The sequence below is a fragment of the Schistocerca serialis genome, chromosome 5, assembly GCF_023864345.2.
Source record: "Schistocerca serialis cubense isolate TAMUIC-IGC-003099 chromosome 5, iqSchSeri2.2, whole genome shotgun sequence".
NCBI classification, from domain to species: domain Eukaryota; kingdom Metazoa; phylum Arthropoda; class Insecta; order Orthoptera; family Acrididae; genus Schistocerca; species Schistocerca serialis.
Window position 1 is genome coordinate 188,326,671 of NC_064642.1, and position 26,717 is coordinate 188,353,387.

The window sequence follows — 26,717 nt, forward strand, 5'->3', positions numbered from 1 at the left end:
GTGTCAACTGCTGACTGGGTTGACTGTAGACTTGAAGTCACCACAAATGCGAATGCAACCAAAAGCCTTAGGCAACAAAACAAGAGGACTTGCTCATTGACTAGATTGAATAGGAGCAATTATTCCATTATTTTGTAATTCTTTCCGTTCACTGGATATTTTGTCTCTGTAAGCAATTGGAACAGGGCAGGCCCAGAAAAATTTAGGCTGTGCATTGTCTTTCAATGTATCATGCTGCAAAGCTATTAACTTTTCCCATTTCTTCTGAAAAATAGTTCAGGAAATATTTTAAACATGCTAGCGACACTGTCTTTTGGTGCAAATGTAGATGTGGAAAGTACATTGTCTCGGATGCTAAAACCAAACAAATCAAAGGTATCTAAACAGAAAATGTTCTCACTGGCTCTGGTTTCAACACAATAAAAATTAACTGTCCAAGTGGGAGATATGTAAGTGGCAGGCAAACTACATGGTCCAAGCACTGAAATTTCCTGTCTGTTGCAAGCAGTGAGGTGCTTGCTAGATTAAGACATGGTGAGCGTAACTGTTCATAAATGTCATGATTAAACAAAGTTACTGAGGCACCTGTGTCTAACTGAAAGTTTACACAATGACCAGCAATTTGTAATGAGACAAATTGATTGTTAGAATGTTGTTGCATAGCACTGGGGCAAGACGGCGGCACAATCTTAACTTTACATTCGCCGGAACCTGTAGTAGGTTTGGAAAACACAATGTTCACTGCATGTGCATGAGCCTGTTTTTTCTGGGAGTGGGCAAAATTGGTGTTTTCATGCTTTTGCAAACAAACTGCTTGGACATGGCCATTTTTTTTCCTCACACTTGCAACACGCTGCGTTACATGATGGGCAATCCTGTCTTTTATGCCAAGCTGAACATCTAGGAAAAGACTTCTCTAAGTTCACAGGTCTGTTCACCTTTCTACATGGCTGTCCGCACAGCTGTGTACGCACTGTTGCCGTGGTTACTTCGGGCAATCGCAAGCAAGAGGTGACTTGACCTGACAGATTGGGGGCCTGGCAAAACTTATTGGCCGCTTTGGCACGCGAATCATATTACTCCAAGATTTGCAACACTTGAGGAAGTGATGGATTAGATTACTTAAGATTTGTTCCTGTATTCTACTATCTGGGACATTGAAGGTTATTGCATCCCTAATCATGACATCACTGTAAAAGTTGCTACAACTACTTATTAGTCATGCTCATTAATTCTGTATACCACTGACTGTCAGTCTGTTCAGGCTTTTCTGCAGGTGAAAGAACTGATATCTGGCTGCAGCTTCTTGGACTTGCTGGTCATCGTACAGCGATTACTTAGTCATAACTGAGTTTGTCTCGAGACGCTGTTGGGAATAGTTTTTGTTTTAACTTGAACACTGGGGACCCTGCAATGGAAGGAAAGTACCTTGTACACAACGAACTTGACAATGTGCTTGGAACTGTCAGGTATTTGAACCATTCCTCTTCATGTCATTAAATTGCTGGAACATTGGTATGCTGGTCGGCGGCACTTGTTGGGTGGGTCAGTTTCTGTTGGGCGGTCAATGCAGCTTCTGCAGACAGTAGTTGTACCATCATTAGTAGGGCAGCAGTTTGTCTTTCTGAAACTAAAACGCTTGCATTAGATCCATCACATTAGCATCTGCGGCTGAGGTGCGGGTGCAGGGGGTGGAGTAGCCATTGTTTTCACATATACATTATAGCAAAAAAACAAGCAAAGCCTCTGGGAAGAGAAATTTGATTAGTTCTGCTGCTCTCCTCCTGGAATACATGCAAGAACACAACAGAAACTTAGCAATGAGAAATGAGCACCCTGCAAGCTAAAACACAAGAGAAGCAAGCAAAATCTGCACTGAACTACACTTGTCGCCAGTTTTTGTGTTGTCTCATCACTGTAGGCTTGTACCATGGGAAGCAAGAAGAGGTTGTTGTTTGGTGGCTGATATCTCCTTTCTATAACACAACTGCACGCATGTATTAACTAGGTTCTTTATTCATAAGAATGTCTGTGGCTCGTGGTCTTGCGGTAGCATTCTCGCTTCCCGCGCACGGGGTCCCAGGTTCGATTCCCGGCGAGGTAGGGATTTTCTCTGCATCTAGATGACTGGGTATTGTGTGTCTTTCATCATCATTTCATCCTCATTCACTCGCAAGTCGCTGTAGTGGTGTTAAAGAACTGGTGGAGCGGGGGCCGAACCGCCCCGCGAGGGGTCTCCTGGCCACCAATGCCATACGCTCATTATTATTCATAAGAATAAGAGAGCTACTTAACTTAAGCTAGTCGTTGTGGTACAAGCTCTTCCTTAATAGTCCACATTAGCCTCACTTCTGGTGATGTACATGTCCCGCTATGCACATTACTCTGGTCCCTCTGTGCTGCCTGCCTGAGACTGAGACTCTGATTGCAACTGCAAGTGACTGGGCTGTGACTCAAAATTTGACTCGGTGACTCACTGGATGACTGGTCTGTGGCAGCAGTCTAAATATTGGTGGTCAAGAGGACATTGGCACCGTGTTGCCCGCAAGCCTGTTTTTGGCCTCTCTCCTGTTAGGTGCGTTGCTTGTGCCTACTATTGATCTTCTTGCAACCTCTTTCCACGTCGCTCATGCCATCACAATAGATGTATTGGTTTGCATTTAAATGACATTATTTTTCAGAAGTAAATTCCTAAGCTGTATATTTCAATAATAAAGATTTTGAGATTTTGTTGATAGACTACAACCACTATTTTATTTTGATACATCAAATATCAATTTTGTTTTGAAACATATTGTAGTTGTTCATTTAAACAAATGGCCCATTTCTGCCCAGAGCAATGAGAGTGTATATTACGATTTTCGAAGCTAAGACCTGTTACTTAAATAAGTATTTTAGATGTTATGTCCTCCCCCCATGAACCATGGACCTTGCCGTTGGTGGGGAGGCTTGCGTGCCTCAATGATACAGATAGCCGTACCGTAGGTGCAGCCACAACGGAGGGGTATCTGTTGAGAGGCCAGAATGATTGACTGATCTGGCCTTGTAACACTAACCAAAATGGCCTTGCTGTTCTGGTACTGCGAACGGCTGAAAGCAAGGGGAAACTACAGCCATAATTTTTCCCGAGGGCATGCAGCTTTACTGTATGATTAAATGATGATGACGTCCTCTTGGGTAAAATATTCCGGAGGAAAATAGTCCCCCATTCGGATCTCCGAGCGGGGACTACTCAAGAGGACGTCGTTATCAGGAGAAAGAAAATTGGCGTTCTACGGATCGGAGCGTGGAATGTCAGATCCCGTAATCGGGCAGGTAGGTTAGAAAATTTAAAAAGGGAAATGGATAGGTTAAAGTTAGATATAGTGGGAATTAGTGAAGTTCGGTGGCAGGACGAACAAGACTTTTGGTCAGGTGGATACAGGGTTATAAATACAAAATCAAATAGGGGTAATGCAGGAGTAGGTTTAATAATGAATAAAAAAGTAGGTGTACGGGTAAGCTACTACAAACAGCATAGTGAATGCATTATTGTGGCCAAGATAGACACGAAGCCCACGCCTACTACAGTAGTACAAGTTTATATGCCAACTAGCTCTGCAGATGACGAAGAAATTGATGAAATGTATGATGAGATAAAAGAAATTATTCAGATAGTGAAGGGAGACGAAAATTTAATAGTCATGGGTGACTGGAATTCGTCAGTAGGAAAAGGAAGAGAAGGAAACATAGTAGGTGAATATGGATTGTGGCTAAGAAATGAAAGAGGAAGCTGCCTGATAGAATTTTGCGCAGAGCATAACTTAATCATATAATACTTGGTTTAAGAATCATGAAAGAAGGTTGTATACATGGAAGAACCCTGGAGATACTAAAAGGTATCAAATAGATTATATAATGGTAAGACAGAGATTTAGGAACCAGGTTTTAAATTGTAAGACATTTCCAGGGGCAGATGTGGACTCTGACCACAATCTATTAGTTATGAACTGTAGATTAAAACTGAAGAAACTGCAAAAGGTGGGAATTTAAGGAGATGGGACCTGGATAAACTGAAAGAACCAGAGATTGTACACAGTTTCAGGGAGAACATAAGGGAGCAATTGACAGGAATGGGGGAAATAAATACAGTAGAAGAAGAATGGGTAGCTTTGAGGGATGAAATAGTGAAGGCAGCAGAGGATCAAATACCGTATTTACTCGAATCTAAGCCGCACCTGAAATTTGAGACTCGAAATTCAAGGGGAGAGAAAAGTTTTAGGCCGCACCTCCACATCGAAACAAAGTTGGTCCATTGTAATATGAGACACAACTTAGGTCGAACGAATGACGATACAGCTACAGTAGGCTCGAGTCGTAAGCTTAGCAGTTAAGCTTTACTAGGTAGCCATTGCTATGCGTCACGCGCTCCGTCCGTGTATATAGGTACCTTTCCTTTTTCACGTGCTTCGTCTGGTTTGAATTAATTGCTTATTTTGCTTTGATCTGGCAAGTGCCGTTCTGTTTGTTATAGGTGTTTACGTCACTGTAAGCTGAAAATGCATTACTGTACTGTGTCATGAATTGTTTGTCGCATTCTGATAATGATTGTTTACGGCCTGTCCCTGCACGCGGCATGGCTTGTTTTCGTGCGCGCTACCGCCGCTTACAATTAAAAAAGAGAGGAATTGTTTCATTAGCAAAACAATGGCAAGAGACTGCTATATGTTGTTACTTACACTGCTGCTTTCTTTGATAATGATCAACAAGAACCAAATAATATATTGCTTTTGATAGAAGACGTTCTGAACGAGAGTTTAGCGAAAATTTTTCTCCGTTTGAAAATCTTTGCAGACGCCTCTTTAGTACATTACATTCTGCACAGAAATTGGTCATCTTAGATTTAAAAATCTAGTCAATTGTCGTGCTTCATTTCTGCCTGTGTCACCATTAGGCATAAGAATAATACGAATATAAACATGACATGATATGTATATTCTTCCGCGTTTGCTGTTGTCTCACCCTAGTTTCGTAGTTTATTCGGCAGATAGGATTTAAGGGGATACGGAATCGGATTTTGGGTTAAAAAATCGAATTTTTTTTTATTGGCGTATTATATTCTGCCATGTTTCCTCTTTAAAATGACGTATCATACATAGCTCTACTACAATTATAACTATTTTATTTTTATATATTTGTGAGATCGGGTATTGCGCTTTAGTTATACACGTCTCTCGTGGCTGACCATGAACTTTTTGGCATTACCTTTAAAGTGACATGAATTCAAATATCCCGGTTTCCAGCGACTATTTATACACTAGTTGCCCGAAAATGTTTCTCTCTGGTTTCCTCAAGTTACTCTTTGACTTTGTGGCGGGACTGTTTTGTAAACAGTGTGATATAAGAAAGTAGTTGTTGTTGAGTTATTTCGTATTTAGTGCTTCATTTTTCGCAGTGAAATTGCCTAGAGCTAAAGCAAAAGTATTTAAAAAGCGTGTGAACTGGCAAAAGAAAAGAAATAATGATTCATTAGCAAAGCAAAGCAGTTCATCATCATCACTGTTGGAAAATGTGAATCCACTTATTACTGATTTGCCGAACGAACTTACACCAAATGAAAACAGTGCATCTCATAAAAAACTAAGAGATTTGGAAGAGAAATATAATTTACTTGATAGAGGGAATGAAGTTTTTGAACTCATTGATACGAATATATTGTGTGAAGCTCTTGAAAACAGTTTGTGCTGCAAAAAATGTCATGGAAACGTTTCTCTGAAAGTAGAATCCCATGTTGGCCTGGCTGCCCAGTTTAATTTAATATGCAGTGTTTGTAAATACAGCTGTAAGTTTCCAAGTTCGGTTTCAGTAACTGTAAATAATGGATACAAGAAAACTGAACTTTATAGTGTAAATATTAGGTTAGTTTATGGATTGCGAGCAATTGGTAAGGGCAAAGCAGCTGGTGATATGCTATGTGGTGTTCTAAATCTTCCAAGTGCACCTTCAAAGTTTGAAGCTTACAATTATGTACTAGGATCTGCAGTTGAAGATGTAGCACAGAAGTCAATGCAGGTTGCTGTGGAAGAAGCAGTGGAAGAAAATGACGGCAGTCGTGACCTCACAGTGGCGTCTGATGGCACGTGGCAGAAAAGGGGCCACACCTCCAACAATGGTGTTGTAACAGCAACTAGTGTTGATACTGGCAAGGTTATTGATGTTGCAATAATGTCTAAATACTGTAGGTGCACAGGCAGGCTGAAAAATGAACACAGTGATGACTGTATTGCTAATTATTATGGTAGTAGTGGTGGCATGGAGGTTGCTGGGGTGAAGAAAATTTTTCATCGCTCTTCACAGTGGTATAATGTTCGCTATGTCAAATATCTGGGAGATGGTGACTCTAAAGCATTCAAAGAAGTTTTGGAAAGCAAACCATATGGGAACAGTGTAAATATAAGCAAACTTGAATGTATAGGACATGTGCAGAAGAGAATGGGTGCCAGGCTGAGAAGGTTAAAATCAGTTATGAAAGGGAAAAAACTAGATGATGGGAAAACCTTGGATGGCAGAGGAAGATTGACTGATTCCATAATAGACCACATTCAGAACTGCTATGGCCTTGCAATCAGGCAAAATACAGGCAATCTTGAAGAAATGAGGAGAGCTATATGGGCTTTATATTTCCACACCGCATCCACGGATGAGCATCCACAACATGGTTTGTGCCCCAAAGGTGAAAACAGCTGGTGTAAATACAATAGGGGACTAACAACAGGAGAGAAATACATTCACCACCACAGTCTACCATCAGCCATCATGGCAGAAATAAAGCCCATTTTCAGAGATCTGGCTGACAGAAGTCTTCTGATGAAATGTCTTCACGGAAAAACGCAGAACCCCAACGAGTGCTTGAATAGTGTGATATGGCATCGTCTCCCAAAAACAGTGTTTGTCGGAATTAATACACTACATTTTGGTGTGTATGATGCTGTGGCAACCTTCAATCTTGGAAATATAACTAAATGCCAGGTCCTTCAAAAGTTGGGTATGTGTGTTGGTTCCCGTACGGTACGTGCTATGTTCTTTTTAGATCAGCACAGACTAAGGCATGCTGATAATATAATCAAGACATTAGTGAAAAAAGCAAGACAGGTGCAGAGGGGTGCCAAAAGAAGACTTGAAGATGATTATGAAGACTGTGAAGGGGGTATTAGCTACGGATCAGGAATGTTTTAATCTTCTTTCTCCGTTTCCCGTAAGTTTACTTTTTACTTCATCTAGGAACATTATCTCAGGTACTGGTCAACCTAGAAGTCTGAAATTTTTATGACGTAGTGACATAGGTCCCTATTACATACTGAAACAACGATTTTTTAATTACTTGATTTACAAAAGACTTAGGGGTGATAGTCTAGTAAAAAGCGATGGAAAAAATTTACTTAAAAATAAATGTACAATATCTCTGTAAGAAAATACTTTGACAATAAACTGTTGTTTCAGTATTGTTGTAACATATGAATGCACATACAGTAAAATTTTTACCTCTCTGTCTATAGTAGTTTGTGAGAAAATGTTCCCTATAGTAGGCATATATTAACATTGCGGGGATAGGTGATTCCGTATCCCCTTAAATGAGATAGCAGCAAACACGAAAGAATACACTGCAAAATGTTTATATTCATATTATTCTTATGGCGAAGAGAATACTGTATGTGATTCACAATTCATAAAAGTTCCTATTAGCAACCATCTCTTCTCACAGGTAGGAATAAATTCAGAACGTAGTGTTGGCCATATTGACAAACATCCCAAACAGTCTTGCCAGTCGGATTTTCGTACTACATTGAAATGCTGCTACATTCGAAGATGAACAATACGGAATTTGTATTTACTTCGTTGGATAATGTATAAAATGCAGTGGTCGAAACTGGGGGCGGAGAAGAAGGCTTGTCTTCCACCTTTTTTTTTTTAATTTATTTACTGACGCGGAGATTTTGGCGCTAGTATTTATATTTGTGTCTGCAAAGCATGCCTATGCAGCGCTACATATATTCGACGGCAGAAGTCATTTGTGGCGGCACCTACCAACATTTTTCAGAACTTCCGCTTACTTTGCACTCGATTCTAAGCCGCAGGCGGTTTTTTGGATTACCGAACTATCAGTTTAATAAGTCACAGCGGCAAAATACTAACGCGAATTCTTTACAGACGAATGGAAAAACTGATAGAAGCCGACCTGGGCGAAGATCAGTTTGGATTCCGTAGAAATGTTGGAACACGTGGGGCAATACTGACCCTACGACTTATCTTAGCAAATAGATTAAGGAAAGGCAAACCTACATTTTTAGAATTTGTAGACTTAGAGAAAGCTTTTGATAATGTTGACTGGAATACTCTCTTTCAAATTCTGAAGGTGGCAGGGGTAAAATACAGGGAGCAAAAGGCTATTTACAATTTGTACAGAAAGCAGATGGCAGTTATAAGAGTAGGGGGGTATGAAAGGGAAGCAGTGGTTGGGAAGGGAGTGAGACAGGGTTGTAGCCTCTCCCCGATGTTATTCAATCTGTATATTGAGCAAGCAATAAAGGAAACAAAAGAAAAGTTCGGAGTAGGTATTAAAATCCATGGAAAAGAAATAAAAACTTTGAGGTTCGCTGATGACATTGTAATTCTGTCAGAGACAGCAAAGGGCTTGGAAGAGCAATTGAATGGAATGGACAGTGTCTTGAAAGGAAGGTATAAGATGAAAATCAACAAAAGCAAAATGAGGATAATGGAATGTAGTCAAATTAAGTCAGGTGATGCTGAGGGAATTAGATTAGGAAATGAGACACTTAAAGTAGTAAAGGAGTTTTGCTATTTGGGGAGCAAAATAACTGATGATGGTCGAAGTAGAGAGGATATAAAATGTAGACTGGCAATGGCAAGGAAAGCGTTTCTTAAGAAGAAAAATTTGTTAACATCGAGTATAGATTTAAGCGTCAGGAAGTCGTTTCTGAAAGTATTTGTATGGAGTGTAGCCATGTATGGAAGTGAAACGTGGATGATAAATAGCTTAGACAAGAAGAGAATAGAAGCTTTCGAAATGTGGTGCTACAGAAGAATGCTGAAGATTAGATGGGTTGATCACATAACTAATGAGGTATTGAATGGAATTGGGGAGAGGAGCAGCTTGTGGCACAACTTGACTAGAAGAAGGGATCGGTTGGTAGGACATGTTCTGAGACATCGAGGGATCACCAATTTAGTATTGGAGGGCAGCGTGGAGGGTAAAAATCGTAGAGGGAGACCAAGTGATGAATACACTAAGCAGATTCAGAAGGATGTAGGTTGCAGTAGGTACTGGGAGATGAAGAAGCTTGCACAGGATAGAGTAGTATGGAGAGCTGCATCAAACCAGTCTCAGGACTGAAGACCACAACAACAACAGATGTTATGTTAGTGATGATGCCTTATAATGCCACCACTCCCATTATGGTCATTTGGTGACTTCCTTGTTACTAAAGCTTTTCTTCTCGAAACCATTCTAAAAATATTGAAGGCATAGCTAGCTAGCTGTATATTTGAGACCACATCTTTAAGTAATTTCATCCCATAAATAATTCTGTGAATGTTTATCATCACAAGGTGATCTGTTTGGCAGAATCAGTAATATCAGAGACTGGTGACAGTCCATGTTCTGATCTTAGTAATCCATAGTTTCGTAATTCACAGTTTGATAATAGTTAAAAATAAAATTCCTACATTTCACCATCTGAAGTATTTTTAGTATTCCAGGGCAACATGTATTCTCCAGAAAACACTGTTGGCATTTGAGTATTGCATTTTGTCCGTGTATAGTAGTCTGAAATGGCCAGGGGCTTGCTAGCTGTCGGAAGATCCTATGTTAGGCACATTATGAAGTTTTTCGGGAGATGGCTTTCAGACTGGAAAGAAAGCCAGTTTGCATTCAATATGTCAAGTGGGGGTGTCTTCTGAGATGTTTAGGATGGCTTGCCTGTGTCTATGGAACCCATAGGATGCAGTGGTCTGCAAGTTGTGGCTCACATCAGCACCAGTGTCATTTGCCACATGCATGTTGAGGCCATCCTTAGTTTGCACAGGTGGCTAGTGGAAGTGGTGGAGGCTGCTGACCTAGGACACGGGATGCAAATGGAGCTCGCAATTTGCAGTGCTTTTCCTATTATTGACTGGGGTCCTTTGGTTTGGAGCTGAGTGGAGGCTCTCAACCAAAGGCTTCTTCAGCTCTGTGAAAGTCTTTGCTGTAGGTTTCCGGACGTGTGCTATCATGTGGGAAATTGTAGGGCACCCTTGACAGTAGGGTTCACTACACAAAGGAAGCAACTACTCCATTAGCAAAGTACTCGCAGGGCACACATAAGGGTTTTTAGGCTAGGCAGTAGTTTGAGCTATTCTGATGAACACACGCCAGATAATATGTAGCAAAATTGGACCATGTTAAGAGTAAAGACACTTGGACTGTAAAAATTTTATCTGTAAATTGTGGAAGTTCTAATAATTTACTGCCCTCCAGGAAAGTTCTCATGCTCAGATTATTCTTGGGACCATGAGCTGGCTGAAACCGGAAGTAGAAAGCTCGGAGATATGTAGCGAGTCATGGAATGTATATCAGAAAGACAGGCTAGACACCATGTGAGGGGGCGTGTTCATTGCAGCTGACATAAATGTTATCTCTACTGAATTGAAATGGAGTGTGACAGTGATGTTATCTGGTCACCTGTAACAGGTCTAGGTTAAATAAAGTTAATTGTTGAATGTTTTTACCTGCCACTCGATTCCTCTGTCAGTTTGAGTCATTCAAATAAAGGCTACAGGCAGCAGTGTGTAAATACCCAGATCATGCAGGTGACTTCTGTGTACAAGAAGTATAAAAGAACACGCCTGCAAAATTACAGACTGAACATTGGTTGCTGTAGAATTCTTGAACATGTCCTGAGTTTGAATACAATAAATTTCCTTGAGAGCAAGAGCTTTTGCCCATGAATTGGCATGGTTTTAGGCAGCATCATATACTGCGAACAATGAATGAAGGCCAACAGGCATATTCCTAGTTTTCTGAAAAGTATTTGACGCAGTGCCCCGCTGTATATGTTAACAAAGATAAGAGTGTATGGAAAAGGTTCCTGGATATGGGACTAGCTCGAAGACTTCTTGAGTAATAGAACCCAGTGCATTGTACTCGATGTTGGGTGTTTATCAGAGATGACGGTATCATCAGGAGTGCCCCAGTGGGGTGTGATAGGACCGCTGTTATTTTCTATATACATAAGTGATGTAGTAGACAGGGTGTGCAGCAATCTTCAGTTGTTTGTTGTTGGTGCTGTGGTGTATGGAAAGCAGTTATAATTGAGTTACTAGGAATATACAGTATGATAAAATTCGTAGTTGGTGTGATGATTGACAGCTAACTATAAATGTAGAAAAATGTAAGTTAATGCAGATGATTGGGGAAAAACCACACCCGTCATGTTTGAATACAGCATTGGTAGTTGCTGCTTCACACAGTCACATCGTTCAAATATCTGGGCATGACATTGCGAAGCAATGTGAAGTGGGACGAACACGTGAGAGTTGTTAAGAGGAAGGCAAATGATTGACTTATTGTATTGGGAGAATTTAGGAAAGTGTGATTCTCTTGCACTGCTAGAATGTTTGAGATCTGCATAGGGTAGGATTAAGGGAAGGCATCGAAGCAATTCGGAGGCATGCTGCTAGAGTTCTTACTGTTAGGTTCAAACAGCACGTAAGTACTGAACTTAAATGGGAATCTCTGGAGAGAATGCGATGTTCTTTTTGAGCGATACTATTGATAAAATTAGAGAATAGCATTTGAAGCTGACTGTAGAAAATTCTGCTGCTGCCAACATATATTTTGCGCAAGGAGCTCAAAGATAAGATTCGAGAAATTAGTGCTTGTATTGAGGCATACAGCTGGTTGTTTTTCCCTCTTTCTATTTGTGAGTGGAACAGGAAAGGAAATATCTGGTAGTGGTGTAGGGTATCCTCCGCCATGCATTGTACAGTGGCTTTTGGAGTATGTTTGTAGAAGTAGATTTAGAAATGGGTTTAGGAGTTAACAGGCTGCTCCTTAAACAAATAGTAAAAGGAACTGCTACATGCATGACAGAACTTAGCTTTATATAGCCTAAACTTCTAAAAACGGTTTTGTACCACTCTTATGATTTGCTTCTTCTTCTTTTATTTCATTTTAACTATTTCCTTTTTATCACAAACCTTTTCCTCACTACTCTTTCACCAAGGTAATCACTGTTGCAGCCATATCTGTAATGGAGGTAAAAGTAAACCTGCATTCTCAGTGCAGCTTACGACTCAGGATGTGCTGTGTTTCTAATAATAAATATGGTGTGCAGTTTTTATACAAAATCATATGTACTGTCTATCAACATACCTCTAATGGTCATTTCAAGCTTACATGTGTGCTTGTTGTCACTTCACGGTAACCAGGGTTGTCAGTGGGGGAAGTTGCCTGTCAAATTGTACAACTTGTTGACATCTTTCAAATATTCAGTAAGATGTGCTGTGCAGTGGTTGCCACAGTAAACAACGCTAGCTGAACACCACTATCTACAAATTATTGCTCATAAGTACACAATGAACCCACGGACCTTGCCGTTGGTGGGGAGACTTGCGTGCCTCAGCGATACAGATAGCCGTACCGTAGGTGCAACCACAACGGAGGGGTATCTGTTGAGAGGCCAGACAAATGTGTGGTTCCTGAAGAGGGGCAGCAGCCTTTTCAGTAGTTGCAAGGGCAACAGTCTGGATGATTGACTGATCTGGCCTTGTAACAATAACCAAAACGGCCTTGCTGTGCTGGTACTGCGAACGGCTGAAAGCAAGGGGAAACTACAACCGTAATTTTTCCCGAGGGCATGCAGCTTTACTGTATGATTACATGATGATGGCGTCCTCTTGGGTAAAATATTCCGGAGGTAAAATAGTCCCCCATTCGGATCTCCGGGCGGGGACTACTCAAGAGGATGTCGTTATCAGGAGAAAGAAAACTGGCGTTCTACGGATCGGAGCGTGGAATGTCAGATCCCTTAATCGGGCAGGTAGGTTAGAAAATTTAAAAAGGGAAATGGATAGGTTGAAGTTAGATATAGTGGGAATTAGTGAAGTTCGGTGGCAGGAGGAACAAGACTTCTGGTCAGGTGACTACAGGGTTATAAACACTAAATCAAATAGGGGTAATGCAGGAGTAGGTTTAATAATGAATAGGAAAATAGGAATGCGGGTAAGCTACTACAAACAGCATAGTGAACGCATTATTGTGGCCAAGATAGATACGAAGCCCACGCCTACAACAGTAGTACAAGTTTATATGCCAACTAGCTCTGCAGATGACGAAGAAATTGAAGAAATGTATGATGAAATAAAAGAAATTATTCAGATAGTGAAGGGAGACGAAAATTTAATAGTCATGGGTGACTGGAATTCGAGTGTAGGAAAAGGGAGAGAAGGAAACATAGTAGGTGAATATGGATTGGGGGACAGAAATGAAAGAGGAAGCCGCCTGGTAGAATTTTGCACAGAGCACAACATAATCATAACTAACACTTGGTTTAAGAATCATGAAAGAAGGTTGTATACATGGAAGAACCCTGGAGATACTAGAAGGTATCAGATAGATTATATAATGGTAAGACAGAGATTTAGGAACCAGGTTTTAAATTGTAAGACATTTCCAGGGGCAGATGTGGACTCTGACCACAATCTATTGGTTATGACCTGTAGATTAAAACTGAAGAAACTGCAAAAAGGTGGGAATTTAAGGAGATGGGACCTGGATAAACTAAAAGAACCAGAGGTTGTACAGAGATTCAGGGAGAGCATAAGGGAGCAATTGACAGGAATGGGGGAAATAAATACAGTAGAAGAAGAATGGGTAGCTTTGAGGGATGAAGTAGTGAAGGCAGCAGAGGATCAAGTAGGTAAAAAGACGAGGGCTAGTAGAAATCCTTGGGTAACAGAAGAAATATTGAATTTAATTGATGAAAGGAGAAAATATAAAAATGCAGTAAGTGAAACAGGCAAAAAAGAATACAAACGTCTCAAAAATGAGATCGACAGGAAGTGCAAAATGGCTAAGCAGGGATGGCTAGAGGACAAATGTAAGGATGTAGAGGCCTATCTCACTAGGGGTAAGATAGATACCGCCTACAGGAAAATTAAAGAGACCTTTGGAGATAAGAGAACGACTTGTATGAATATCAAGAGCTCAGATGGAAATCCAGTTCTAAGCAAAGAAGGGAAAGCAGAAAGGTGGAAGGAGTATATAGAGGGTCTATACAAGGGCGATGTACTTGAGGACAATATTATGGAAATGGAAGAGGATGTAGATGAAGATGAAATGGGAGATATGATACTGCGTGAAGAGTTTGACAGAGCACTGAAAGACCTGAGTCGAAACAAGGCCCCCGGAGTAGACAATATTCCATTGGAACTACTGATGGCCGTGGGAGAGCCAGTCCTGACAAAACTCTACCATCTGGTGAGCAAGATGTATGAAACAGGCGAAATACCCTCAGACTTCAAGAAGAATATAATAATTCCAATCCCAAAGAAAGCAGGTGTTGACAGATGTGAAAATTACCGAACTATCAGCTTAATAAGTCACAGTTGCAAAATACTAACACGAATTCTTTACAGACGAATGGAAAAACTAGTAGAAGCCAACCTCGGTGAAGATCAGTTTGGATTCCGTAGAAACACTGGAACACGTGAGGCAATACTGACCTTACGACTTATCTTAGAAGAAAGATTAAGGAAAGGCAAACCTACGTTTCTAGCATTTGTAGACTTAGAGAAAGCTTTTGACAATGTTGGCTGGAATACTCTCTTTCAAATTCTAAAGGTGGCAGGGGTAAAATACAGGGAGCGAAAGGCTATTTACAATTTGTACAGAAACCAGATGGCAGTTATAAGAGTCGAGGGACATGAAAGGGAAGCAGTGGTTGGGAAGGGAGTAAGACAGGGTTGTAGCCTCTCCCCGATGTTGTTCAATCTGTATATTGAGCAAGCAGTAAAGGAAACAAAAGAAAAATTCGGAGTAGGTATTAAAATTCATGGAGAAGAAATAAAAACTTTGAGGTTCGCTGATGATATTGTAATTCTGTCAGAGACAGCAAAGGACTTGGAAGAGCAGTTGAATGGAATGGACAGTGTCTTGAAAGGAGGATATAAGATGAACATCAACAAAAGCAAAACAAGGATAATGGAATGTAGTCTAATTAAGTCGGGTGATGCTGAGGGAATGAGATTAGGAAATGAGGCACTTAAAGTAGTAAAGGAGTTTTGCTATTTGGGGAGCAAAATAACTGATGATGGTCGAAGTAGAGAGGATATAAAATGTAGGCTGGCACTGGCAAGGAAAGCGTTTCTGAAGAAGAGAAATTTGTTAACATCCAGTATTGATTTAAGTGTCAGGAAGTCATTTCTGAAAGTATTCGTATGGAGTGTAGCCATGTATGGAAGTGAAACATGGACGATAAATAGTTTGGATAAGAAGAGAATAGAAGCTTTCGAAATGTGGTGCTACAGAAGAATGCTAAAGATTAGATGGGTAGATCACATAACTAATGAGGAAGTATTGAATAGGATTGGGGAGAAGAGAAGTTTGTGGCACAACTTGACCAGAAGAAGGGATCGGTTGGTAGGACATGTTCTGAGGCATCAAGGGATCACCAATTTAGTATTGGAGGGCAGCGTGGAGGGTAAAAATCGTAGAGGGAGACCAAGAGATGAATACACTAAGCAGATTCAGAAGGATGTAGGTTGCAGTAGGTACTGGGAGATGAAAAAGCTTGCACAGGATAGAGTAGCATGGAGAGCTGCATCAAACCAGTCTCAGGACTGAAGACCACAACAACAACAACAACAAGTACACAATTAAAGTGCAACAGAACTGCCTGCTTAGTTTTTAGAGGCAACTGAGAATGTGTGTTGACCCAGATTGCATGCAGCCATCTTGACATGATTAATTTTGTTTCTAAGTATCCATTATGAACAACAGAAACCCTCCAGCTCTGTGTTGTGCCTCAAGTGTGTTCAAGGGTATACTTGGAATGGAACCTGGATCAATGTGTTGGGTTATCCTCACCAGTGAGTGGAGCATTTGTCTAATGACTGACGATGGTAGTAGAAAAGTGTGGAGTTGTGCAGACAACAGTGCACATCTTGAGTATAGTCACACTGGCTCAGCACGGAAGTGAGTCTCTTGTGTTTTGGGCCAGGATCATATCATCTCTCATCACTATTGATAGCAATTTGAGAGCAGTACTATATAGGGATACAATCCTTCAACCTGTTGTCTGGTCCTACAGTCAGCCATTCTGCCATAGGTTCATCTTTCAAGGCAATGTATGATCACACTGTGCACATTTCATGGACACCTTCCTCCAATAAGCAGGAATCAAGAGAATAAAATGATCTAGAATATCTGACTGAGCACATGTAGAACCAGTTGAAACTTAGTACAACATTGCAGGAACCCTCCTCACACAATAAATGATGTCAAGAAGGACATTGCTAGATTGAGATAGGCTTGAGCAACAATGTCTTGACCACCTTGTGCACTGCAAGCAAAGAAGAATCAAAGTAGGTTACAATGCAAGGGCTGGTGTAATGTCACCAGCAGCAGATTGTTTTTACAAATGTGAAGAAGATATGCACTTCCGAAAAGATTGCATTTATTTTGACTGTTACTTTGTTTTTGTTTTGCAGTTGTTATTCTTTAAGTTTCATAAGAAGTGTTCTTTCTTTCTTCCCAGAAATTTAAACCCAGGGTAATTCAAGTGGAACATTTTCTGATCAGTTTATGTGCAAAGAATTTAATCAATAAGTTCACTGTTTTCTCCTGTGTAGCATTTCCTTTGACATTACAAGGATGTAACATATTTTTCTCTCTGTCCTTTTTCAGGATGCAGTGTGTTCCAGAAGCAGCTGAAATCTATGAAAATCGGCGAAAAAGAATATAAGTACTATGATTTACCAAGCCTGTCTCCCAGTTATGGTAAGTAACTATCTTAATTTTATAATTTTTATTATTATTTGTTTAGCAAAGAAGTGAAATGTTTAACACAGTACTAGCGTGGTCTGTACAGATGTACGAGGGAACCCAGACTCCATTACAGTACCTCTATTTTGGTTTAGATTCAGCAATGGCATCTTTCAGTTGGTTCCGTATCTAATACAGTCAGTTATCATTCTTACTCGACCTTAGAATTATTCACTTCTCTCTCTTCAGCTCAGTGGGATACTCTTTTGGACTTCAACCACCTCCTGTATCTTCTTGAAAAGGTAGTCCACAAGACAACACCATCTCACAAGCAACATTTCAAATTCGAAGTCACAAAAGCCCAGTGATGTTTACGACGTTAGATGCCCCCACGTATTGTCTACCATGCAACCGCAATATTGGCTGCTAATGGCATCAGGCTGGACTAGAGATACACAATTGTGAGCACAGCACAAGGCTACAAAATGTAGTTGAACGTCTTAATCGACGAGTATTTCGCTACAGTGCTAGTGGTTTTCATGCAAAGCAGAGCAATGGCAACAATAAACGAAGCGAACATTGCATTATATCTAAAACAGCAGTTGCTGTAGTGGACATTTCATGAGAAAGGAATCTAAGGAATTTCTCAGAGTGGGAAAGAAGTGCCAGGTGAAATGTTAGAGTTTTTGCAAGATAAGTCAGTGGACTGTGTGGTGTCGTGTACGCTCAACTGTGCGGTCAGTGTACGTAAGGAGTACGTTGATAACAATACATGCTTAGCAAGTGAAAGTGATATTGAAATACATGTCGAGCTATGTAGTTCATCGTCTCTATCAGATAGGGAGCCACAAATCCCACCTCCAGTGAAATACAATAAAGGACAAACTTTGTCCAAAGAGCGGGTACTAAATGTAATTATGTACATGGAAGACCATTCCATTGCATAGAAAATAAAAATTATGAACATATTTTTAATAGGTCTGCATCAATATAAACATGTAGTGCACAAGAAACACTGCGGATATTCAAGAGAGGACAAAGTGTATTTCGTATAAAAACTGGTGTTTGGACATTTCAAGGATGTTGGATACAATTTACAGGATGTGCATGACAGTTACCTACTATGACCTACTATGCTATGCACATCAAATTGTGCATGACATACACTAGTCATTTCAAGGGAGCAGTGGATGATTGCATAATTTCAGCCAGTGCAACAGAATTGAAAGATGTGAGATAATGAAATTTCAAAGTATCAACTGGAATATGCACAGCAGGCTGCAGAATTGTCCTGAATATTTGTGGATGAGATAAACAAACGTATCCCATTGTTCATTAAGGAATTTGAAAAGGAAAGGCATATGAAACTAATCCTGGAAATTGGAGGTACCATGAGTTGTATCAAGATTATTAAACATCAATCCATTAAAGCATTTGTATCCAATTACCTCAAATGTTAACCTGGATGGAAAATTAGCTGTAAAGTTATTTATTGTGCTGCGAGAAGTTTAAGTGCTCTGCCCCGTATGATCCTTTCTTGTGTGCGTGGTTTTGCAAGGACAGTAGGGAATATTTGTCATGGCAAGCAAGGGTGGAAAAATCGGTGTGAGAGAACTTCAGCTGTGTATGAACACTGCTTTTGGCAAATAGCTGGTGAGAATAATTTGCATTTGCTTGATTCCTGGTCTGCGTATAAAAATTATACTTGTTTAGAGCAAGCTAACCTTCCTGAAAATAGTGTGACATGGCAGTTCATATCCCGTGCCTACAAAACATATTATCACAATATCTGCAGTTTGCCCGCTTAGCTGTGTTGTAACGTGCTTACCTCCCATGCACAGGACCCAGGTTCGATTCCCAGCCGGGTTGGAGATTTTCTCCACTCGGGGACTGGGTGTGGTGTTGTCCTCATCATCATTTCATCCTCATCATTGGCAGCAAGTTGCTCAATGTGACGCCGACTGAAATAAGACTTGCACTTAGGGGCCAAACCTGAATGGGACCTCATGGCCAACAATGCCATACGATCATTTCATGCAATATCTGCAACTATGCCTTAAAGGATAGCCATAAGCTCCATGACAGACTTTAGCATTCGGCTGCACAAAGTGGATACCGAGCAGAACAACTTGCGTGATTTGTAACTCTCAAGCAGTTCATCTTCAGTCTTGATGATGTGAATCTTTGTGTTCACTGAGGCACACCGTTTTTCACCCGGTGTTCATGGTGTGTATAAGAATACAGTTAATTTGGCAAGAGAGAAAGGTATGACAGTAGTATTATAATCAGCAGCACCTATCGATTGGTAAAGTTTTTCCTTTTACGCAAACGCCATGCGGGACGGAACGATAGGTACTGCTTTCAGTAGTCTGCAACATGAGCCAGAAATAGTCAGTCTTGAAAGCTCTCATCCTATATTGATGATAATTGCCTCTTCTCTCTCATAGTATGACAGTGCCAATGATGGTGTGATGGTCATCATCTTGAAGATTATTTTCATGCATCTGAAGATTTGTTGCAATGGTTCATGGTGTGCATAGAGGGCGACACTTTTACTTGAAACTTGTAGGAAACAAACTACTTTTCTTTCACGAGTTATCCACCTTTTAATTGTTAGACACGCAGAGGACAAAAATATGTATGTAAACCATGGCAGACGAGAACAAAGAGATATGTTGAGTCATTAAAACAAGAGATGATGTAAAAATTTTGAAGGTATATTGTTTTTAATTTTTCTGTCACCCTCTCAGATTACATTAATGTGGTGTAATACATATTAATATATCTTTGGCACATACAACTGTCATCTGTATGAATTAATACATCTTATTTGTCTATGCAGGAAACCTTTTAGGTACATACAGAGATGCAAGTTTTTGTTTTGAATATTTCTTGAATGTCAACAACGTACATTTTGTGAAGTGTAATACATACACCCCATAGAAGATTGATCTCTGCTCCTCATGGACGCTCATTTACTGTTGCCCTCCTGATGCACATGGCGATTGATTAACAGCTAATATTTTTCCTGTTATTGCTAATACAGAACTTTCAAATGAGCCTTACTAAAGATTGAACTTACAACCTTGCATTCAAGGGGTTCCTTGTTAGTTTAGTATGCATATGGGAACAGCTCCTCCATTATGTCATATAGGCCTGGCCACACTTCCTGGAGGCTCTCACTCTTTCATGAACACTTGTGTGGAGACCAAAGGGCACTGAGCAATCGTAACATTTCTTCTTATTCCATAGCACAACAACGCCCACCTCCTTCTGACTGACATTCCCCTATGATCCTTAAACCACGATGGCTTCCTTGATCGAGACTAAGCCTGTGAAAGGACTCAGATTTTATTGATTCTGCTGTCCCCTTAGATTACATCGCATCACCATTTCTGGCTAATGAATTACAGTCCGTGTTAATTGGTTAACCCTCCGCTTTTCAAATTTCTTTCTCAGTGGCTTAGGCTGTGCAAGCAAGCTCGGCCAACATACCATATGACCAACTGAATGCTGTTTCACCTTGTTTATCTAGTGTTCTGGCACATATAAGTGCCCAGAACGCAGCATGGTAGCTAATCTGTAGTAGTGGGGTTGTTCATGTGTGCACTCTTATTTAATTCCTTGCTGTGTAAGACCATGTGTTCATTGCACTTAAGACATGAGTAGTTTGTGGTAGTCCTTGCTGAGGTGGCCAGGCAGCCATAGGGGGAAGCCAGGGTTAAAAGGGTAGTGTCAAGGTGGATAACATATAGTTACAGGTCAGGCAATACAATGCAGAGAGATAAAACTCCAAGACATTTTGTTCCTCAGCTACACAATGAGAGGAAAGCAGATTTGAAACAAGAAGAAACATATGCTACATAATACTTGGTCTGTCCTAGAACATCTGGCAGATCCTTCATGTGTACAAAACCCTAATTCTTTGTAGAACAACTTGAAGACAAGTATAATGAAATCCCCTCAATATAGAAAGTTGACCCATATTAGTCAAAACATAATCTTTGCCTCAATATGTCTCTGTGCTGTTTGCATGTATCAAACTCGTTGACATACTGTCCAGTTACATCTCATAAGGGGGTGCGGTTCATTGCAACCTTATACGCCAGACAGAGAAGATTTATGGACCAATTTAGAAAGGCAGGTATTTCATTCCATCCTCTGTGTTCAATGAGACTCGAAAAGGTATCAGAACAGATGCTGGAGCATTCAACCTGACCTTGGAAGATGACTCACTTTTGGAGTGAGAGAAATTAAGTCAATTGACGTGAAGTCACACACATGTACCATCTCGTAGCATGTGAATCTGGTCACAAGTCATTAGGCTACACAAATTGCTGAATATGTTGAGACTGTGGACAGCCATTACATGAGAACTCTGTGTGAAAAGCACCACTTCGCATTGACTGTGCGTAAGATCATTCTGTCCCACACACTGGACGTGGCAGATAATTTTAAAAAAGTGTGAAATAAAAGATTACAAAAACTTCAGCTTACTACCATCTGTTGCATCTCGGGTGGAATAGAGATGTGTTCATCCCATACTCATAAAAAAAATCTTGAACAAATAGCAACTAATAAACCACCTACAACGAAAACAAGTACTCATTCCACCCTCATAACACCAAGTCCCACTGATGTCCCAGGTATGTTCCATCAGAGAAAAGAAAGGATTGTCTCCCATATTACCCATTCCCCGCCAACTCTGTGTGCCGAAAGAGAGGAGTAACCTCCGTGATACCTGCTCCCACCTTACAAACCACCAGCACCTAATCTCTTGTCAACAGCCACTGGCTGGAAGCGGCTCAGGCAATGGACAATACGTTGACTTGTTTATATCTTGTTAAGGCAGTTCTCAGCTTGTGAATATTGTATAAAATGCATGGTGCACAAATGCTGACTTTATTTTTATTTTATTCCAACTGGTTTCTGTCATAAACCATTTTCATGGTTCTGTATGAAATAAGGAACAAAAGTCATGTCAAAATGCAGAAAGGAAATGACTTGCATGGTCACAAGATTATTGTGAATGTAACAGAAAAATTACTTTTGTCGAAAAATTAATTGGCAACCAACACTACATATCAAACTTAAAGTATTGTTCATTTAAAACATTACAGGTAGGCCAGTGACACCTCTGTGACGAATAAGCAACTGAAGTGAACCAACACAAGACATACACTGGCATTAAAGGGTCTAAATTCATAGTAAACAATTCAAAGACTGAGGACTACAAAGATGTAAATACATATCCTGTATGAAGAGAGCACTAATCATACATCTCTTAACAAACTTGGATTCCATCCAAACATTTTGAAGAAGACAAAGTAATAAACATTTCAAATTACATTACATAAGGGTTTTTTGTTTTACATACTTAATTACTCTAAGATAACATCATTTGTCCTAATAATGAGTACAGAGTAATACAGTAAAATAAAACAGTTATCAGAATGGGGTAAATGCTATGCAGGAAATATCCATTTTATGCTAATGTAAGCTCTTCCCCCCCCCCCCCCTTTTATGCTAATGTAAGCTCTTCCCCCCCCCCCAAATTTCACTCCCTTGGCAGCTCACCACTCTTTGGTGAGTACATGCTTGGCTACCACAGGACTCCCAGCCTTTGCAGAGCTACCTCCCATTCTGTGCTGCATGTCTATCCTCCTCTTATTCTTTTGTCCTCTCCCCTTGGGGCTTAGCCATATGCCTTCTTTGGGCATAAAAAAAACTGTGTGTGGATTCGTTCTGTCCACCCATCTTTCTTTCCCTGTCCTTGCTTTTCTTACCCTTCCTGCACTTTGGTGTTTGAGATCTCTTTTTCTTGTTTCTTCCTGTGCATTCCTGAAGGCCTGCCCTTGCAGTCTATGTGTAAAAGGTGACTGGGCAACATGTAATTCCCAGTCCAGGTCGACAAGCAGGGCTTCTGTGGACTCACTGGTAAAGGCCAGACCCAGGAAGTGGTGATTGCCTGAGCTGGTACCTTCCTATATGCTGATTGGGCCCTCTGTCTCGAGTCTGGGAGGTGTGACCTGAGGTGTGGACAGTCACATATGGCAATTGTGGGGGATTTCTCTGCAATGAATTTCTTATCTAAGGGTGTAAATGGACTGAGATGAAAGAATCGATGCCTCTCCAGGCTGCACCCCAATACCTTCTGGTGTCACATGTGGAAGATCATGACAATTTGATGACAGTTAATCCACTTATTATTTGGAAGTGTGTAGATGCCATTGCCAGTCCTGCAAACTCCTGCTCTTGGTTGCACATTGGGACCTTGCAGTTGGAGACATATAGTGCTTTCCAAGCACAGAAACTACTTAATGCAACACTTCTCCACAGCTATCCTGTTAAAGTAGAGGCCCACTGCACTCTGATTGGTGCCCTGTATACACTCATCTGCTTGATGGCCTGACAGGCTGAAATAACAGCTGATCTCATTGACCAAGGAGTTACTGCAATTCACCACATCACGAAAAGGATTGATCAAGAACTAGTGCCAACCCACACTGTCTTCCTCACATTTGATCGTGTGGTACTTCCATCAAAAATTATGGCTGACTACGAAGCTATTACTGTAAGATCGTATGTCCCGAATCCGAAGTGTCACTATAAATGTCACAACCATACTCATGAATCTTGTGAAAATGCAACCAAATTTGTAACCTGTGGCAGGGACACACATGAGGGTGTGTGTCCACCTTCTTCCCCTCAGTGTATCAACTGCAAGGGTTATCATGCTGCTTCCTCCCTTTACTGTCCAGGCTACCTCTGAGAGAGCTGTTCAGGAGATCCAGGTGAAGGAAACAATTCCTACTCACATTGCTGGTAAAATGTTGGCTAGCTGCAAATCTTGTACACCACCCTCTGGCAATTATAGTACAGTTCTCGCTACACCCCGACTTGCGAAGAACATGGCTAAACAGACTTCAGACTTCCAGTTTAGTGCCATGGTTGTGAAATAGTCCAGCTCAGAGGTCACACCCTCATCACCTGCTGTGGGTGCACACCATATCAACAAACCTTCGCCTGTGCCAGAAAAATCACATGCCTCGCAAACAAAAACACGGAAATCCAAAATGGAGCATCCCCACAATGACTTTCTATGCTTCTGGGCGGCCAATGTCTGGGCCTGCACCAAACAAACGATGAAGTTCTAAGCACACAAAGAAAGTCAAATGAACTTCCCCTTCTCCACCTTGGCATTCTTCTTCCCCCCATGTCACCAGGCGATAACCTCATGCCAATAACCAGTTTGCTTGCCAATCAAAGGCATTTGTACTGACACCTTTGTCGAACTATGGGACCAGGATCGTCCAGCCTCTGTACCTGGTCATTGTGCACATTTGAATTCTGGCACTCAGCAGCCACCCTGATGACTGCTGCATTATTTGACCCATCTCTGGTCTATTATTGGATATTGCTATCCTCCAATGGAACATTTGTGACATCTGATCCAGTAGGGGTGAATTACAGCTCTTTTTATGATCATACTGTCCAGTTGTTTTCTACCTCCAGGAAACAAAATTATGCTCTCACAGTCACATCCATCTCTTCCCCCTTCACTTCAGTCTGTTTCGACCTCCCATCTGAGGCAGGGGCTCTCTGACTCATGGGGGGAGTCATTGCTCATTTGAGATGACATCTTCAGTCACACCATTTCCTTGCACACCCAGCTTCAAGCTGTTGCTGTCTGTCTGTCCCATCCCAGTTTCACCTTCTTGCTTTCTGCTGTCTCTAGGGCAGACATTTTGCAACTTACTGCCCAACTTCCTCCTCCTTCCTTCTCGCTGCTTGGCGACTTCACCTTTGGAGCTCTTCGTGCACCAATCCAAGAAGCTCTCTCCTAATAGATGTGTTCAGTCACCTCAATTGAATCTGTATGAATGCGGGTACTCTCACATTTCTCTCTGAGTCCACCCATTCCTTTTCCTGTGTGGACCTTTTATCTGTACTGCTCAGCTTGTTTGTCATCTCTTGTGGTCTATCCGCTCTGAAACACACTCCAATGACCATTTCCCCTGTGTAATTTGTTTGCTAATGCTTATCCCATCTGTGCATCCAACCAGCTGGCAGCTATCCCAAGCTTACTGGCAGCTGTACTCCTCACTGGCCACTTTAGATGAGCACAATTTCCCTTCCATTAATTACCAGGAGGAATACCTTACAAATGCTGTCCTTACTGCCGCAGAATGTTCCATACCTCCTGCCTCTTCCTCGCCACGACATGGTCCTGTCTCCTGATGGACTGAGGCGTGCCGCAATGCCATCTATGCTTGGAGATGAGCTCTTGCATTTTTAAATGCCATGCCATGATGACAAACTCTATCCATTATAAACAGCTACGTGTGCTGTGTCACTGCATTTTCAGATATAGCAAAACAGCTAGTTGGCTTTTTTAAAGCTCTTTTAACAGTTTTACTCCATCTTATATTGTTGGGGGTAATCTCCGTCAGCTTTCAGGAACCACGGTTCATTCCCCGTTCCTGGTGTGATCATAGCGAATAATGCAATTGTAGACCCTCTTGATACCTCAAACATGTTGGGCTGATACTTTTGCAGTGATTTAGAGTTCCACCCACTGCCATCCTGCATTCCTCCCCTCTGAAATGGATAGTGGAGGCAAGGACAATATCTTTCTCCTCCCAGATTGTGAAAGTTACAATTCTGCTTTTACTATGAGAGAGCTGAAACATGCACTTTATTTACGGTCATCCGCTTGGTGTTAACATCCTGATGTTGCAGCCCCTCCTCCTGAAGCCCTACGCTTTCTCTTCTGTACATATAACTGCATTTGGACAGATGGCACATTTTCCAGTCGCTGATGTGGGCCCATTGTCATTCCCATACCTAAGCTTGGTAAGGACAAACACATTCCTTTGAGCTAACGCCCTATTCCTCTCACCAGTAGAGTCTGCAAAGTGATGGAACATATGATTAATGGTTGGCTGGTGTGGTGGCTCGGGATCTCCTCACTAACGCCCAATGTGGATTCCATAGGCACCGTCCTGCAGCTGATCATGTCATCTTGTTAGCTCATGTTATGAACAATTTTTTGTGGAAGTGCCAAACTGTGGCCTTGTTTTTTGATTTGAAAAAGGTGTAAGACACCTGATAGAGGGTGTTTTTAAGGTACATGTGGGCTAGTCTCTGTCAGCCACTTTTATTAAAGAGGATGGGATGCCTCAGGGTTCTGTGTTCAGTGTTGTCTTATTTGCCATAGCCATTAACACTAATGGATTATGTGCCGCCACATATCTCATGCTCTCTTTCGTTGATGACTTTGTGATCTACTGCAGCTCGAACTTGTCTGATTGAGCAGCGTTTGCAGTGATGTCTTGATCATTTCTATTCATAGAGCATCAACAATGACTTGTGCTTGTCTGCTGACAAGACTGTCTGTATGAACGTCAGATGGTGGCCAGAGTTCCTTCCCACATCCCTAAGTCTCGGCCCATTCCTTCTTCCGTTCATTGACACAACAAAATTCTTGGGACTCAAGTTTGATAGAAAATAGTGATCTTTCCATGTCTCTTACTTGGCAGCTCATTGTACTTGCTCCATCAATGTTCTACGCGTTTTTTGTGGTGCACTATGGGGAGCAGAGCGGACCACCCTCTGTTTATACCGGTCCCTTGTCTGTTAAAAATTGGATTATGGATGTGTTGTATATTCATCCACATGTCCCTCTTTTTTACGT

General features: G+C 41.1%; 1 protein-coding gene across 2 annotated transcripts in view; it reads left to right on the forward strand.

Moving 5' to 3' along the window:
• The window catches only part of LOC126482289 (cytoplasmic aconitate hydratase-like), a 328,052-nt gene that overhangs the window by 28,126 nt on the left and 273,209 nt on the right, over positions 1-26,717 (forward strand). For both annotated transcript variants that reach the window (XM_050106284.1, XM_050106283.1), the window contains exon 2: positions 16,943-17,035. In XM_050106284.1, coding sequence (XP_049962241.1) covers positions 16,943-17,035 — 93 coding nt within the window. The remainder of the gene's footprint in view (positions 1-16,942; positions 17,036-26,717) is intronic.